General features: G+C 42.0%; 1 protein-coding gene across 4 annotated transcripts in view; it reads left to right on the plus strand.

Annotated features, from left to right (window-relative positions):
• Positions 1-18,952, plus strand: part of ctif (CBP80/20-dependent translation initiation factor) — a 235,616-nt gene that overhangs the window by 158,949 nt on the left and 57,715 nt on the right. The window contains exon 7 of one of the 4 annotated variants that reach the window (XM_073064057.1): positions 13,808-13,822. The exons of the other annotated variants lie outside the window; for them this stretch is intronic. Coding sequence (XP_072920158.1) covers positions 13,808-13,822 — 15 coding nt within the window. The remainder of the gene's footprint in view (positions 1-13,807; positions 13,823-18,952) is intronic. 4 annotated transcript variants of the gene reach the window in all.

Raw genomic sequence — 18,952 nt, forward strand, 5'->3', positions numbered from 1 at the left:
ATTTTGATGTCTTTCCACTGTGTTGCTGCCACAAAACAGCAAATTTCACATCTTATGTCGGTGATAATAAATAAAACTGAAAAAGTTCATGTTTCTAGAGTTGACCTAAGTCAATGCATGAGCAAACAAAATGCACCAAGTGCGAGATGTACTGGGCACCATTTCTGAACAAGGTAGACTCAGATTTTTTTTTCAAATACAAAGATTTTCAAATATTTTGATGTTTGTATTTGGACTTCTTTACTGAATTGATCAGTGTAGCAATAAGACATGTTTTCTATTATGCATCCCACAATATGGTTTCTCTTGAACCCAAACTCCTGAATTCCCGAGTACCTAAATACCTTTCTTTCCCTGAACTCTGGGAGTTAGTGGGGGGAGGAGAGAAATATTTGGGGTGAGAACCTCAATAGACAATAAGACAGGAGCAGAATTAGGCCATTCGGCCCATTGAGCCTGCTCCACCATTCCATCATGGCTGATTTATTATCCCTCTCAACCCCAGTCTCCTGTCTTCTCCCCGTAACCTTTGACACCCTGACTAATCAAGAATCTACCAACCTCTGATTTAAATACACCCAATGAATGGGTCTTCACAGCCATCTGTGGCAATGAGTTCCACAGATTCACCACCCTCTGGCTAAAGAAATTGATTCTCATCTTTGTTCTAAATGGATGTTCCTCTATTCTGAGATTGTGCCCTCTGGTCCTAGACTCGCCCACCATAGGAAACATCCTCTCCACATCCACTCTATACCTATGCCTTTCAATATGGGATAGGAATCAATGAGATCCCCCTTCATTCGTCTAAACTCCAGTGAGTACAGGCCATTAAACGTTCCTCCTGTGTTGCTCTTTTCCTTTCCAGAATTGTTCTCGTGAACCTCTTTTGGACCCTTGTCCTATGCCAGCTCTTTTTTTTTTGGCTAAAGGGGCCCAAAACTGTTGACAATACATCAAATGCAGTCTGACTGATGCTTTATAAAGCCCCAGCATCACATTCCTGCTTCTACACCGATAAACCTAATCATTGAATCAACTAACAGAAGTTGATGTAAGATCTGCTGAGACAATAACAGTTAACACCTCTGACGGTGACCTTTCAGATTTCCATCCCGTGAATAAATGACTCTTTTGAACAAAACTATTTAAATGTTCATATTCTGAACCACACAGTAAAATTAGGCATCTTCAGTCTTCCAATTCCTATTCCCTCACCCAACCCCACCCCATTTTCTTTCATTTAAAAAATATTGATTTAAAATTCTCTGTTTATTTTTGGGCTTTGAAAGTCTGACTAGAGTCAGACTGTGCTTCAGTGATTGCCTACGTGCAATGCCACAGGTAACTGTAAGTGAAGCCGCTTTCCCTGACTCTCTGTCTGCACACAACATGACACGGTCACTTAAGTGAGTCAAAAAAAAATTGTTAATGAAATAATTCTTGGCTGGAAGCATACTATTCTCTTGCCAAGCAACAATATAAAGGGTCAGCACACCGCAGCGCTCCTCCCACGCCCTCTTCCTTCCATTGTGAAAGGGATGTAGGCTGAGGTGCGTCACAGCCTCAGGCTCCACTAGCATTCCAAATGAACTCCACCGGGGTCATCCATCAGAGACAATGTTGTTCTTTCCCTTGGCATTCAGACCAGCCATTAACAACTGGCTTCTATGACTTGGAGAATTTGATTTGATTTGCCAATTTTATATTTGTTGAAAATGCTGTGTCTGGAGTTTTAGTGGAGCTTTACCCATATTTATTTATGTTTAACAAATGCAATATTTTGGAAAGGCAGCATTGGTCATTAAGGACCCCCATCACCCAGGACAAGCCCTCTTCTCATTGCCACCATCAAGGAGGAGATTCAGGAGCCTGAAGATTCAATAACAGCTTAGAAACATAGAAAACCTACAGCACAATACAGGCCCTTCGGCCTGTGGTGCTATGCCGGACATGTACTTAATTTAGAAATTACCTGAGGTTACCCATAGCCCTCTATATTTCTGAGCTCCATGTACCTATCCAGGAGCCTCTTAAAAGACCCTATCGTATCCGCCTCCACCATCGTTGCCAGCAGCTCATTCCACACACTCACCACTCTCTGAGTAAAAAACTTACCCCTGACATCTCCTCTGTACCTACTCCCCAGCACCTTAAAACTGTGCCCTCTTGTGTTGGCATTTCAGCCCTGGGAAAAAGCCTCTGACTATCCACACGATCAATGCCTCTCATCATCTTATACCCCTCTATCAGGTCACCTCTCATCCTCCATCACTCCAAGGAGAAAAGACGGAGTTCACTCAACCTATTCTCATAAGGCATGCTCCCCAATCCCGGCAACATCCTTGTAAATCACCTCTGCACCCTTTCTATGGTTTCCACATCCTTCCTGTAGTGAGGCGACCAGAACTGAGCACAGTACTCCAAGTGGGGTCTGACCAGGGTCCTATGTAGCTGCAACATTACCTCTTGACTCCTAAATTCAATCCCATGATTGATGAAGGCCAATATACCATATGCCTTCTTAACCACAGAGTCAATCTGCTCAGCTGCTTCCCCTCTGCCATCAGATTTCTGAATGGACAGTGATCCCATGTACACTACTGCAATATATCATAGTTTTTTATTATTACGTATTGCAATGTACTGCTGCCACAAAACAACTTATTTTACAACATATGCCAGTGACATTAAACCAGATTCTAGAAACTTGTCAATTAAATTGAACAGGTTAGGACTTTATTCCTTGGAATATAGAATTTTGAGGGGTTTTTTCATAGAGGCATAAAGAATTATGAGGGTTATAGATAGGGAAAATGCAAGCAGGCTTTTTCCACTGAGGTTGGGTGGGACTACAAACAGGTCATGGGTTAAGGGTGAAAGGTGAAAAGTTTAAGGGGAACACGAGGGGAAAGTTTTTCACTCAGAGGGTTGTGAGGGTGTGGAACAAGCTGCCAGCCCAAATGGTGCATATGAGCTCAATTTCAACGTTCAAGAGAAGTTTGGATGGGACATGGATGGTGCAGGTCAATGGGAGTAGGCAGTTTAAATGATTCAGCATGGACTAGATGGGCTGAATGGCTTGCTTCTGTGCTGTACTCTATGATTGTGTGACTAATTAACATATCTCTAGAATATGTGACTTCAATCTGTGGAGAATGAGAGCTTGGTATTATTAGAAGATCCTAATAAATAGTTGGGGAATGACTATACTGGCATTTAATCAACAAATTCAGATCTCTTGAAAATAATGATTGCCCCTGTTAAACCCTCATATTTGTCCTTTATTCATTAATATTAAACAAAAATAACAACAACCCATGTTAAACTTTCGCATTTGCTCTTAATTTCATTGATATTATTTTAAACAAAAATGACAGAATAGAAGCAGATACAAAGATGGTGAGAATGATTAGAAAGGAGTAGGAGGACTGTGCCTCTAACCATTTAACCTGAGCGGGTACGGTCCGTTTACACATCCCTAAAGAATGAGGAAGAACAGAATGTTGGCATTGCAGCCAAGTCTGGCTTTGTCCTCATCTGATGTCTACATAAAGAATTCCCTGCTGGATCTCTGGAAAATGATCAAACCTCTCTCTAGTTTTCCAATTGTAAAAGCAATTGTCAAGAGTATGACATTCTGAATTCCTAATGTATGAGCCATTATTTCATAGAAATCTCTGAATTCAGTCTGGCTATTGTTATTTTCACGGCACTGGGGATGCTGGCTCTTGTCATTCAGGTTCCAGAAGCCGAGTTAAAGGCTTGAGCTCCTCCTCATTCATAGAGTCATAGAGCACCACAGCACCAACAGGCCCTTCGCCCCATCTAGTCTATGTCAGTCTGGTTTTCTGCCTAGTCCCATCGACCTGCCCTCCATACTGCTCCCATTCAAGTACCTATCCAAACTTCTCTTCAGTTGAACTCACATTCACCACTTCTGCTGGCAGCTCATTCCACTCTCTCACCACCCTCTGAGTGAAGAAAATCCCCCTCAAATTCTCCTTAAATATGTCACCTTTCACCTTTAACTTATGACCTCTAGATGTAGTCCCACCCTACCACCCTGCCTGCTTGCATTTACCCGATCTATACCCCTCATAATTTTGTATACCTCTATCAAATCTCCCCTCATTCTCCTAAACTCGAGAATAAAGCCCTAACCTATTCAACCTTTCCCTATAACTCACATCCTCAAGTCCCAGCACCAGTCGGGGTTGTTCTGATCTTTATAAGATTTTGTTTTTGTTTCTTTATAAGGAGATGCTATCTATGATAGACAGCATTCTATAATTCATTGTAATAACCTGTCTGATTGTCTTCCTGTAATGTACTTACAAACCACACAGTACTCTTCATTGTAAAGATAGGCCTACTTGTTGTCTTTTGAATTGATATTTACTGATAGAATCTGAGAATTCAGTTAGTTATTTTTACTTGGAGAAGTGTAGGGTCATCATTTAATGTCTTATGAATATTATTCTCCATATCTTTGTTTTACACTATACCAAGTCCACATCCATTTTAAATATAATTATATCTACAAATAAAATATCATTAATTTCATTGAATTACTCCTATGATTTCTTAATCTATTTTTCTTATCTTATGAGAGGTGAAAAATAGTTTTTTAAGCTAGTTTATTTACCACTTTTTGCTTTGGATTAGAACTACCTTGGGATATCCATCTCAAAGTTCAAAGTAAATGTTATTATCATGTCACCGTATACCACCCTGAGATTCATTTTCTTGTGGACATTCAAAGTAAATATAAAGAAAAATAATAATAAATAAGCAATAAAATTTGAGGATATGAGATGAAGAGCCCTTCAATGAAAAACCGCACCAACTTGGGTGTTCAACCAGTGTGCAAAAGACAACAAACTGAAAATACAGCAAAGTAATAAATATCGAGAACATGAGATGAAGAGTCCTTGAAAGTGAGTCCACTGGTTGTGGGAACAGTTCAGTGTTGGGGTCAGTGATGTTATCCCCTCTGGTTCAAGAACCTGATGGTTGAGGGGTAATAACTGTTCCTGAACCCAGTGGTGTGAGTCCTGAGGCTCCTGTATCTTCTTCCTGATGACAGCAGCAAGAAGAGAGCATGTCCTGGGTGGTGGAGTCCCTGATGATGGACCTTAATTTTACTGTTATGAATGTAGATTGTTTGCTGTACCTTTCTTGATATTTGTTGAATTTTCTTCAACCCTGATGGTCCTTGAACTGTTTTTCATATTCTCGATTGCTTCATTTTATCACTGAGATGTATCTCTGATTGTACCACAGAGATGAGGAATTTCTTTCGCCAGAGGATATTGAATCTATGGAATTCATTGCTACCAGACAGTTGTGGAAGCCAGTTTAAAGCAAGGTTGACAGTTTCTTGATTAGTAAGGGTATCAAAGGTTACAGGGAGAAGGCAGGAGAATGGGATTGAGAGGGATAGTAAATCAGCCATGATGGAATGGCATGGCAGACTTGATGGGCTGAATGGCCTGTTTTTGCTCCTATGCTTTATGGTCTTAAATATAATTATATCTTCAAATAAAATATTAATTTCACTGAATTACTCTTATGATCTCTGATCTTATTTACCTACTTTCCAATGCCCACCATCCCCAGTTGTGATCTTCAGTATCTAAATCCTCACTCCTGACCCTTTGACAGCATGATTTCATTCCCCAGATCTGCAGACACGAAATGTAGAAAGTGGGAGCAGAATTGGGCCATTTGGCCCTTCTGTGCCGTTCAGTGTGATTGTGACTGATCATCCAGCGCGACGCTCTCTCCCCATATCTACTCCCTTCCTTGCTATACCTGCAGGTAAAGAAATTTTGCCTCATCCCAGTCATAAATGGCATGCCCACCATCAGAACAGCCGTCCTATTGTTGAGGGAGATAGCAGGAAGACAGTCTCTTGCCCACATCAAGTCTGTGCGAGACATCAACCACCCATTTTCACTAATTCTGCACTTCACTAATTTATTGACGTACAGGCAGAAATACCCTTTGAGTCACACCACCCAGTCATACACAGTTTATAGGATAACTTAAAACAGCCAATTAACTTCTCAGCCAGAACTGTGGGAGGCAACCAGAGCACCCATGCAGGAGTTGCTTTTCATTCGCAGTTCAGAATCAGGTTTCTTATCGCTATCTGATACGACATGCAACCTGTTGCCTGCTGGTAGCGGTACATAAAGCAAAATTGGGCCGCCACTTTAGCGCGACAGTTTTACAGCTTGGGGTGTTCGGTGTTCAATTCCGGCAGCGTTCTGTAAGGAGCCTCTTTATGTTCTCCCAGCGAATGTGAGGGTTCTCCCCAGGTCCTCCGGTTTCCTTCCGCAGCCCAAAGACATACCGGGTAGGTTCATTGCAAATTGTCCCGTGATTAGGTTAGGGTTAATCAGAGGCTGCTGTGGCGGTGTGGCTCAAAGGGCCAGAGGGTCTGCTCCACCATGTATTGTTAAATAAATAAAGTGTACAATATATAATATAATACGATATACCTAATATTATATAGTATGTTATATCTAATTTTGGAATACGTGAAATGTCCTGGGTGATGGGGGTCTTTAACGAGGAATGCTACCTTTTTGAGGCAGTGCCTTTTGAAGGTGTCCTGGATAATGGTGAGGCAGCTGGCTGAGTTTACAATTCTGACATTGTTTTAAATTCTAGCAGATCTCGGCCAATTGCCAAATTCTCTCTCCTTACACTTGTTGCCATCCCAGGAATCAGTCCAGTGCATTCCACAGCAAGGACATTCTCCCCTGACGAGACTAAAAGGTATCCACTGTTAAAATTGTAATCTCCCCAACTCCCGCTACACTTGCTGTAAGACATCTCTACTGTTGCATTCAATTGCTGTCATTATCAAAGGCAACATATTAATTACTCTGTTAACACCTGCCCTAGCCCATAATAAATTAGCCTCAAGTCACTGAAACACCTTGACTCTCCTTAGCGCTCCAATATTTTGAATAATTGTACAGCCCCTTCAGATAACCATGGCTTCACACCTCTGTTTCAGTGGCTCTATGTAAGAATCTGGTGTGTTGATTTCAAGGGCCCTCTAACCAAAAATGCTGGAAATAATTTGTCTTATCAGGCACCAACTATGTGGGATGGAAATGTGGAAAGAATTCCAGTTAATGGCCCGTCCCACCACTGTCACGTGCGTTCCCTGCAAGCACTCCAGCTCCCTCCCACATTCCACATGGACAGCTGACAGTTGTGCACATGATTTGTTGGTGCCGGAAACATGGTGACACTTGTGGGCTGCCCCCAGTGTGTGGGTTGTTGACACAAACAGCACATTTCACTGTTTCAGTGTGTCCAAGTACGTGTGACAGGTTCTCTGTAACCTTACTTTGATCTCACGAGAACTAAGAACAGTCACAAATCCAGCATTTTCCATTTCAGAGGAGGGGATTGGTGCGGAAGAGGCAAATGAGGTCAGTTCAAGGGGGATGCAAATCGTGGTGGTGCCATTCTAAACTGTTGAGATGGAGTATTTGTAACCGGGCAAAATGGTTAACTTCTACGCAACAAATTAAGCTGTGGCTTTGAGTCTCTGTGAAATGACATCGCCATCTGCTGGTGTCTGGTGCATTTCATCATTGCATGATAGATATCTTACAATTTTACAGTTCAAAGTAAATGTATTATCAAAGCACATTCTCTATATGTCACCATACACTACCCCGAGACTCATCTTCGTGCGGGCATTCACAGTAAATATAAAAGAAACACAATCGAATCAATGAAAGACTGCACAGAGCAAGACAGACAGACAACCAGTTTTCAAAGTACCACAAACTGTGAAAATACAAAAACAATAAATTAATAACATAATGAATATTGAGAAGATGAGATGAAGAGTCCTTGAAAGTGAGTCCATAGGTTGTGGGAACAGTTCAATGACAGGGTGAGTGAAGTTATCCCTACTGGTTCAAGATGGTTGAGGGGTAATAACTGTTCAAAGACCCGGTGTTGTGGGACTTAAGACTCCTGTATCCCCTTTCTGATGTCAGCAGCGAGAAGAAAGCATGTCTTGGGTGGTGGAGGTCTTTGACGGTGGATGCTGCTTTCCAGCGACAGCGCTTCATGTACATGTGTTCAGTGGTGGGGAGGCCTTTACCCGTGATGAACTGGACAGTATCGACTGCTTTTTGTGGGATTTTCCATTCAAAGCCATTGGTGTTTCCATATCAGGTTGTGATGCAGCCAGTCAATATGCTCTCCACTACACAACAACAGTTTGTCAAAATTTTAGATGACGCGCCAAATCTTCACAGTGTTCACTGCCGTGCTTTCTTTATAATAGCACTTACATGCTGGTCCCAAAGAATCAGATCCTCAGAAATGGTAACACTGATGAATTTAAAATTTAAATGTTAAGATTTAAAGATTTTGAGATTTGGAGCAATTAATCTGAAATCCAAAAATTATGATGTGTAAATAGCCTTGTATTCAGTAATTTTGTTTCATCCGGAAAGTAACTTAAAATAATTAATACTTTGGCTTTCCCACAATGATAAATGCATCTTCTCATTAAAATTAGTCAAATGAGTGAGTATATTTTTAGCATGTCTGATCTAGTATAATTTGAACTCAATTTATAAATATATTCTGTGAGAACTCTGTCCTGTTAGCAAAAAGGATTTGCAAGGATATTGTTGGGAGTTCAGGACAAAAGTTATAGGGAAAGGATTAATAGGTTAGGACTTTATTCCCTGGAGTTTAGGAGAATGCGGGGAGATTTGATAGCGTATATACAAAATTATGAGGTAAAATTATACATATATATACAGTGAGTGTGTATGTGTGTGTGTGTATATATATATATATATATATATATACGCACACGCACACATATACATACATGCACACACACACACACACACACACACACACACACATACATACACACACACACGCAGGCTTTTTCTCACTGAGGTTGGGTGAGACTAGAACTAAAGGTCATGGGTTAAGGGTGAAAGTTTAAGGGGAACCTGTGGGGGGAATCATCCTAATTCAGAGGGTGGTGAGAGTGTTTAACAAGGTGTCAGTAGCAGTGGTTTAATTTCAACATTTGGACTGGTATGTGGATGGGAGGGGTATGGAGGGCTTTGGTCCAGGTGAAGGTCGATGGGACTAGACAGAATGACAGTCAGCATGGACCGGATGAGCCAAAGGGCCTGTTTCTGTGCTGTAGTGCTCTCTGACCCTAAAAGTCCTTGAAGCATCATGAACGATGAGTAAACTTGAGCTGTAAAGACTGCAGGCATATTTGCTCATTTTTCCCAACTCTGAGTTATCTGTCTGTCATCTTCCAATGAGGGTTTATATACAGTGAAAAGACAACCTTGTGAATTATGTCATCATCACTAGCAATCCTTCAGTTGAGTTACCTTTATATTTCATTACATTTCCTGATGTGTGCCATGTTGTGGAAATCATTTCTCATGTTTCAAAGAAATAACACAATAAGTTTGTTTGCATTTGTTTTTGGAATTCAATGCAATTGAGCGGTGGCAATTACCCCCAAACTTTCCGTAAGAGTTAAAGGAAGGCTGATTGCAGAAACAGTTCCTTCACAGCAACAATACAATTTCCTTAATAATGTGTGTGTGTGTGTGTGTGTTCCAGCAATGTCCTTTGTGAAGGAAACTAAGCTAATTTTAGAGCCTTCGTCTAAAAGCCAAGAGTCCGGAATTGCTGGAATTGAGATTTACTTGTTCTTTTCTCATAGTCTAATTGTGGGGTGTTCATCTGCGTTCTTACCATGATCATTCCACTTCAAACTTTGTCAACCCCTCGTTTCATTTGCTTCTTTCCTCAATCTCTCTTCCCCACCTTCCCTCAGTCACACGCCCCTATGTACCCCCTCTCTGTCTCTCCCTCCCTCGCTCTCATCCTGTGTTACTCCAGACACCATTACCTGCAAACTTGCGTCTCCAGCTAGCTACTGAACGGATACTACAAGCTGGGGTGGCAGTGTAGCAGCTAGCCTGACCTTTTACAGTGCCAACAGTCAGAAAACTGAGGTTTAGAATCACTGGCATACTGTATGTTGGGGCATTGCAATACATAATAATTTTTAAAATTACAATACTGAGTACAGTATGTATAAAAATTAAATTAGTGCAAAAAGAGAAATGGTGAGGTGGTGTCCATGGATTCATTGTCCATTCAGAAATCTGATGGCAGACGGGTCCTGATGCGTTGAGTGTGTGCCTTCAAGCTTCTGTACCTCCTCCTGATGGAAGCAATGAGGAGGGTGTGTCCTGGGTGACAGGGACGGATGTTGCCTTTTCAAGGCATCACCTTATGAAGGTGTCCAGAAAGCTGGGAGGTATCCCTGACACAAGGAGTTTGTACATTCTCCCTGTAAATGCGAAGATTTCCCTCCACATTCCAATGATGTGTGGCTTAGGGTTAGTAAATTATGGGCACCAGATGTGTGGTGACACTTGCCCTCGACACATCCCTGGACTGCGTTGGCGTTGATGCAAACGATGCATTTCACTGCGTGTTTCGATGTACATGCGACAAATAAAGCATTTCTTTTTTTGTTCATTAAACACTCCATCCCAGGTGACATCATGGTGAGTCTCCCTCTGCTCTGTCTCAGGTGCAGTCTTGTCTTCCCTTGCATGGTAACCAGAACTCCAGTTGTTTTCTCAAGTTGTACCTGAACCTCCCTGTTCTTGTATTCTGTGCCGTGGCTAATCAAGGCTAGTATTCCTGAAGTCCTGGTGAAGGGTCCTGGCCCGAATCATAGACTGGTTTATTCATTTCCATGACCTGTTGAATTCCTGCGGCACTTTGTGTGTGTTACTCCAGTATTCCATGTAGCTTTTTTTAAAATGCTACCATCTTCAGGGTTGCTAAACTCCCCTCTTCCTCGATACTCCAGAGGGCCCTATTGTGATGGGTTTTTACTCTCCAGAGCCTGAAGGGTTTATTGCCAAGCTCAGCTTTCTTGCACAGCATCATGACCTTTCCAAAGAGTCAGAGTTGTTTTTGACAAAGTTAAACTTCTAACCAGTCTTCCTTGTTCAGCGTCTTGTTGTAATCAAGTAAACAGAGATGTCTTGTAGGCCCTTGTTTAATCAGTGTAAAACAACGGGGTTATGTTAATTGCCTGCATCAAACCAGACAACACTGGCTAAGTTCTTCTCGGGCTTCCTGCTGGATGGAGATATTGATTGTTAAAATTTGACATAGTTCTCACTCTATAAGGACTGGAATTCAATTGTAAACAAGGTGGGAGAGCAGAAACCTGATTCAGTGAGGTAGGATGGACTACAGGGGTATAAATACCACCAGACTAGACATGCCCAGGCATTATTCCTGAAGAAGATGGCAGAGTTTTTCGTTGTAACGTTGGATATAGTCGATACCTACATCCAGCTGGAAGCCTGAGATTACGCCGGGAAAGCACTAGGTCCTTTTTCTCTGGCTAAGTTATTTGCATCGTTGTGAATGAGTTCAAGGAAGTTTTCAGACCAGTCTGATTTTGTCACTTAGCACATCAAACATGGTCACAACAATAGTTGCTCAATCTATAGTTGGGATATTTGAGCAGTCAGAGCCAGCCCTCACTACATTAATTTTGGGTGTCTGGGATCTCTGCCCCCAGAAGCTTTTAGACCATCTGTGTGAATCATTTTGTCCCAGCAAAGGTTTCTGAAAAACCTCAGTCACAGATAATGTCAACTTGTAACAGAAGAGTACAAATGTTAGAAAGCTTTGGGGATTGTCAGGAATGACAAGGAGAAGGGCAGAAAGATGGGGTGACAGAAAGAAGAACTGGAATTTATTCTTCAACCTTTGGTCTATTCAATGGACGACTTGTTCCTCTGCAGCTAATTGGTATGTTCTCTTAGTTCATAAGAATTGTACTTATGCTTGAAAATCCATTGTAGTTTGTAAATCTTTTACAAATCAGAAATCCTCTGTGAGTGTTAAATACCTGTTAAGAGTAATTTGTCTGAATTTAAACATACATCATTAAAACTAAAAATAAACTCTGTTTAAATGACTTTGTTAGCTAGAAGTATCTCTCCTTGATAGGGAAGGGGAACCCACCAGTCAAGCAGAAGGTATTGGCAGCTGGACCTTGCCGCAGAGACTAGACAGGCAAGTAAGTTAGTCTTTAAGGAGTAGATGGATACAGTATAGCCTCCCTGGAGCGAAGGTACCTGGGAATATCTATATCAGACAGGGCTTAAAATCTCCTTTACAGCTTTATGAACGGTGAACCCAATACCATCACACTATTATTCACTTGTTTCTCTGTTCCTCTCTTCCTCTGCCCCCTCTGCTCATTGTTTCCCCACATCAGTGTTTCTTTACCCTTTTTCATTGATTACCTGCTGTTCTTTCGTTGCTCATCTGCTTACTCCCCCTTTCTCAGACAATTTCAAGTTTAATTGTCATTCAACCATACATCCAAACGAAACAGTGTTCTTCTGAGGCTAAGGTGCAAGACGTAGAACCAACAGTCACATAGAGTTACGATGGCAGAAAAACAGTCTAGCCAAGTCCCTGAGTGTCGTGACCTGTGCAGCCACAGAGAGCACAATCCAGCCCATCTTCCACCGAGTAGACACTTGAGGGCAGCACCAACGGGAGGAGCCGGCCTCCAGCCAGGTGTGGGCTCCAGCGGTCTCCCACTCCGGCTCCAGCATCTCTTCCCTGGGCGGCTGCCTGATTGCTTAATGCTGTCAATTCATTATTAACCCACTTCAATTGAAGTTCAGTAGAAACTCAAGCTAGAGTTTCCAAGTTTCAACCTGGCATATTGCAATCATCACATTAGATTTGTGTTGCAGTAGCCTTACAATGAATTTATTATTCCCATTTATTCCCACTTTTGACCTTTCATTTATTTCCTTGCTTGTTCCATTGCTGTGCTTTTCTCCTCACACTTATGTACACAGAACAAAGAACTTAGACCAGTACAGCACAGGAACAGGACCTACAGCCCGCAATGTTGTGCCAAACCAATTAAATTGGTAATCAAATGGCCAATTAATCTCCTCTGATCTCCTCTGCCTACACAATGCCCATGTCCTTCCATTTTCCTCACATTCATGTGCCTATCTAAAAGTCGCTAAAAACTCCCTGTCTCTACCACCACCCCAGTCATTGCATTCCAGGCTCCCACTACTCTCTCTGTAAAAAAACTTGCCCCTCACATCTTTGAAATTGTCCCCTCTCACCTTAAATGTATGCCCTCTCGTATTAGACATTTCAACCCTGGGAAAAAGATACAGTACTGTCTGTGCACTTTATCTATGCCTCTCATAACTTAGTAAACCTCTAAAAGATCTCGTTCAGCCTCCACTGCTCCACAGAAAACAACCCAATTTTGCCCAGCCTCTCATTATAGTGCATGCCCTTTAATCCAGGCAGCATCCTAGTAACCTCGTCAGTACCCTCTCCAAAGCCTAAACATCTTTCCTATAGTGGGGTAACCAGAACTGTATGTAATACTCCAGACGTGGCCTCACCAGAGATTTATAAAACTACAACCTAACTTCCTGACTTTCAAACTTAGTTGCTCGACTAATAAAGGCAAACATTCCATATGCCTTCTTAACCATCCTATCAATCAGTGTAGCTGTCTTCAGGGAGTTATCAATTTAATTATTTCCACTATCTTCCTCATCACAAGTGATACCTGTTCATGCCTGCCTCCTCTGCATCGTAAACCGTTTTATCTTTGATTTTTTTTCCAATTCTAATGAATGCTCACTGCCCTGAAAGTTTAATTCTGTTTCTCTTTCCACAGATGCTGCCTGACCTGGTGAGTATTTCCAGCATCTTCTGTTCTTATGCAACACCACCATCACATTTTCAATTTATATCTTAATACAGTTTTTGGGAGAAGTATTTACAGATCTCTGACTAGATTAATTGAACATACTTTCTGAGCAATAATGGATTCTGCCAGAGATTATTAATAAAATGGTGAAAAAGGTAAAATGGTGACAGAATGAAGATCAATGTTGTTGAATATTAACTTGCTCAGTTTGGTTAAAATATCAGTGATATTTTTACTTGGATTGGAATAGATTGGGAAGGAATGCAAAAGTATAGCATTGGGTTTACTAATGACATACACCCAGTGGCCACTTTATTAGGTACACTTGTGCATCTGCTTATTAGTGCAGTTATCTATTCAGCCAATCATGTGGCAGCAACTCAATGCATAAAAGGTCAAGAGGTTCAGTTGTTCAGACTAAGCATCAGAATGGGGAAGAAATGTGATCGAAGTGACTTTGAATGTGGAATGATTGTTGGTGCCATATGGGGTGATTTGAGTATCTCAGAAACTGCTGATCTCCTGGGATTGTCACGCACAACAGTCTCTAGAGTTTACAGAGAATTGTGCGAGAAACAAAAACACATCCAGTGAGCGGCAGTTCTGTGGGCAAAATCGCCTCGTTAATGAGAGAGAATGGCCTTAGTCTAATCACAGGTCAGTTACAATGATCAATTAACCTACTAACCGGTATGTATTTGAACTGTGGGAGAAAACTAGAGGACCCAGAAGAAGCCCACACATTCATGGGGAGGAACGTACAAACTCCTTAGAGATGGCAACAGAATCGAATTCCAAACTTCCAACACCCTGAGCTGTAATAGTATGGCACTAAACGCCACTCTACCGTAGAGGTAGCTAATCAAGTGCACACTGAATATGTAGGCAAGGGTAATGATGCAAAGACAAGATTCTCTGCCCTATCACAGTGACTGGTAAATTTAAATTTGCCTAAATAAATTAATCAGAATGAAAAACATTCATGAGTAGAAGTGAACAAAAAGCGTCAGTTGTTTCAATAATGTTGATTGTGGAAGGAAATCTGTTGCTCTAGGGATGGGAATGAAATCCTGACCTTGCCAGTGAAGTCCAGATCCTGTGTATAAATAAAGGTTGGAAAAGCTGAAACGTTTCAGGATTCACAATTGTTTAATGTCATTTCCAGTACACAAATGTAAAGAAGAATGAAATTATTGTTACTCCAGATCTGATGCAGCACAAAAAATACTTGATAAGGAACACAGTAATTTAAATTCAATATAAATACATTAGATTGCTTATCTATTTTACCAGATAAATTTCAGATTGACACAGAAGATTAAAAGTAGCTCTTCAAGTTGAAATCGTAGAAACACAGCTGTGCCGAACATGGCCCTACCTTAGAACTACTTAGGCTTACCCATAGCCCTCCATTTTTCTAAGCTCCATGTAGCCATCCAGGAGTCTTTTAAAAGACCCTATCGTTTCTGCCTCCACCACCACCACCGGCAGTCCATTCCACACAGACACTACTCTCTGTGTAAAAAAACTTACCCCTGACATCTCCTCTGTGCCTACTTCCAAGCACCTTAAAACTATGCCCTCTCAGGCTAGCCATTTCAGCCCTGGGAAAAGCCTCTGACTTTCCACACGATCGATGCCTCTCATCATCTTATACACCTCTATCAGGTCACCTCTCATCTTCTGTCACTCCAAGGAGAAAAGGCCGAGTTCACTCAACCTATTCTCATAAACCAGGGAAGGTAGTGCACCCGTGGCTGACAAGGGAAATTAGGGATAGTATCAATTCCAAAGAAGAAACATACAAATTAGCCAGAAAAAGCAGCACACCTGAGGACTGGGAGAAATTCAGAGTCCAGCAGAGGAGGACAAAGGGCTTAATTAGGAAAGGGAAAAAAGATTATGAGAGAAAGCTGGCAGGGAACATAAAAACTGACTGCAAAAGCTTTTATAGATACGTGAAAAGAAAAAGATTGGTCAAGACAAATGTAGGTCCTTTACAGTCAGAAACAGGTGAATTGATCATAGGGAACAAAGACATGGCAGACCAATTGAATAACCACTTTGGTTCTGTCTTCACTAAGGAGGACATAAATAATCTTACGGAAATAGTAAGGGACCGAGGGTCCAGTGAGATGGAGGAACAGAGGGAAATACATGTTAGTAGGGAAGTGGTGTTAGGTAAATTGAAGGGATTAAAGGCAGATAAATCCCCAGGGCCAGATGGTCCGCATCCCAGAGTGCTTAAGGAAGTAGCCCAAGAAATAGTGGATGCATTAGTGATAATTTTTCAAAACTCCTTAGATTCTGGATTAGTTCCTGAGGATTGGTGGTTGGCTAATGTAACCCCACTTTTTAAAAAAGGAGGGAGAGAGAAACCGGGGAATTATAGACCAGTTAGTCTGACATCGATGGTGGGGAAAATGCTAGAGTCGGTTATCAAAGATGTGATAACAGCACATTTGGAAAGAGGTGAAATCATCGGACAAAGTCAGCATGGATTTGTGAAAGGAAAATCATGTCTGACGAATCTTATAGAATTTTTTGAAGATGTAACTAGTAGAGTGGATAGGGGAGAGCCAGTGGATGTGGTATATTTAGATTTTCAAAAGGCTTTTGACAAGGTCCCACACAGGAGATTAGTGTGCAAACTTAAGGCACACGGTATTGGGGGTATGGTATTGATGTGGATAGAGAATTGGTTGGCAGACAGGAAGCAAAGAGTGGGAGTAAACGGGACCTTTTCAGAATGGCAGGCAGTGACTAGTGGGGTACCGCAAGGCTCAGTGCTGGGACCCCAGTTGTTTACAATATATATTAATGATTTAGACGAGGGAATTAAATGCAGCATCTCCAAGTTTGCGGATGACACGAAGCTGGGCGGCGGTGTTAGCTGTGAGGGGGATGCTAAGAGGATGCAGGGTGACTTGGATAAGTTAGGTGAGTGGGCAAATTCATGGCAGATGCAATTTAATGTGGATAAATGTGAGGTTATCCACTTTGGCTGCAAGAATAGGAAAACAGATTATTATCTGAACGGTGGCCGATTAGGAAAAGGGGAGATGCAACGAGACCTGGGTGTCATTGTACACCAGTCATTGAAGCTGGGCATGCAGGTACAGCAGGCGGTGAAAAAGGCAAATGGTATGTTGGCATTCATAGCAAAAGGATTTGAGTACAGGAGCAGGGAGGTTCTACTGCAGTTGTACAAGGCCTTGGTGAGACTGGACCTAGAATATTGTGTGCAGTTTTGGTCCCCTAATCTGAGGAAAGACATTCTTGCCATAGAGGGAGTACAGAGAAGTTCACCAGATTGATTCCTGGGATGGCAGGACTTTCATATAAAGAAAGACTGGATCGTCTAGGCTTATACTCACTGGAATTTAGAAGATTGAGGGGGGATCTTATTGAAACGTATAAAATTCTAAAGGGATTGGACAGGCTAGATGCAGGAAGATTGTTTCCGATGTTGGGGAAGTCCAGATCGAGGGGTCACAATTTAAGGATAAAGGGGAAGCCTTTTAGGACCGAGATGAGGAAAAACTTCTTCACACAGAGAGTGGTGAATCTGTGGAATTCTCTGCCACAGGAAACAGTTGAGGCCGGTTCATTGGCTATATTTAAGAGGAAGTTAGATATGGTCCTTGTGGCTAAAGGGATCGGGGGTATGGAGAGAAAGCAGGTACAGGATTCTGAGTTGGATGATCAGCCATGATCATACTGAATGACGGTGCAGGCTCGAAGGGCCGAATGGCCTACTCCTGCACCTATTTTCTATGTTTCTATGTTTCTATAAGGCATGCTCCCCAATCCAGGCACCATCCTTGTAAATCTCCTCTGCACCCTTTCTATGGTTTCCATATCCCAGAATTGAGCACAGTACTCCAAATGGGGTCTGACCAGGGTCCTATATAGCTGTAACATTACCTCTTGGCTTTTGAACTCAATCCCATGGTTGATGAAAGCCAATGCACCGTATGCCTTCTTAATCACAGAGTCAACCTGTGCGCCAGCTTTGAGCATCCTATGGACTCGGACCCCAAGATCCCTCTGATCTTCCATACTGCCGAGAGTCTTACCATTAATACTATATTCTACCATCATATTTGACCTACCAAATTGAACCACCTCACACTATTTCTGGTTTGAACTCCATCTGCCACTTCTCAGCCCAGTTTTGCATCCTATCAATGTCCCGTTGTAACCTCTAACAGCCCTCTACACTATTCACAACACCCCCAACCTTTGCGTCATCAGCAAATTTACTAACCCATCCCTCCACTTCCTCATCCAGGTCATTTATAAAAATCACAAAGAGTAGGGGTCCCAGAACAGATCCCTGAGGCACTCCACTGGTGACCAACCTCCATGCAGAATATGACCTGTCTACAACCATTCTTTGCCTTCTGTGGACAAGCCAGTTCTGGATCCACAAAGCAATGTCCCCTCGGATCCCATGCCTCCTTACTCTCGCAATAAGCCTTGCATGGGGTACCTTATCAAGTGCCTTGCTGAAATCCATATACACTACATCTACTGCTCTACCTTCATCAATGTGAATCATAAGCAGTTGATTTACAATCCAATGACAACACGAGCAGGAGGTGTAAGAACAGAAGAAATAGGAGCAGGAGTAGGCCATCTGGCCCATCGAGTCTGCTTTGCTGTTCAATAAGATCATGGCTGATCTGACCATGGACTCTTCTCCACCTACCTGCCTTTTTCTCATAACCCTTAATTCCAATACTATGCAAAAATCTATCCAATCTTATGTATATTTACTGAGGTAACCTCCACTGCTTCATTGGGCAGAGAATTCCACAGATTCACCACTCTCTGGGAAAAGCAGCTCCTCCTCATCTCTGTAAAACAGCTTGTCTGGGAAAAACTTTAGCAGAATGCTTCTTCTGTGGAGGCTGCTGATTCAGACAGGGCCGAGCAATGAAACTCAAGTTGCCGGGAAGTGTAGAATATGCATGCAAGTGTAAACCTTGGATTGGCAGTGTTGGTTTATCTTGCAGTAAATATTATGTAAACAGGAATTGAGTTAGAAAGCTACTCAGCAGTCCATTTATAGCAAAGCGTGAGCTGCAAGTTGCCATGAATCTTTCC

This window comes from Hemitrygon akajei, chromosome 13 (genome assembly GCF_048418815.1).
Source record: "Hemitrygon akajei chromosome 13, sHemAka1.3, whole genome shotgun sequence".
Lineage (NCBI taxonomy): Eukaryota > Metazoa > Chordata > Chondrichthyes > Myliobatiformes > Dasyatidae > Hemitrygon > Hemitrygon akajei.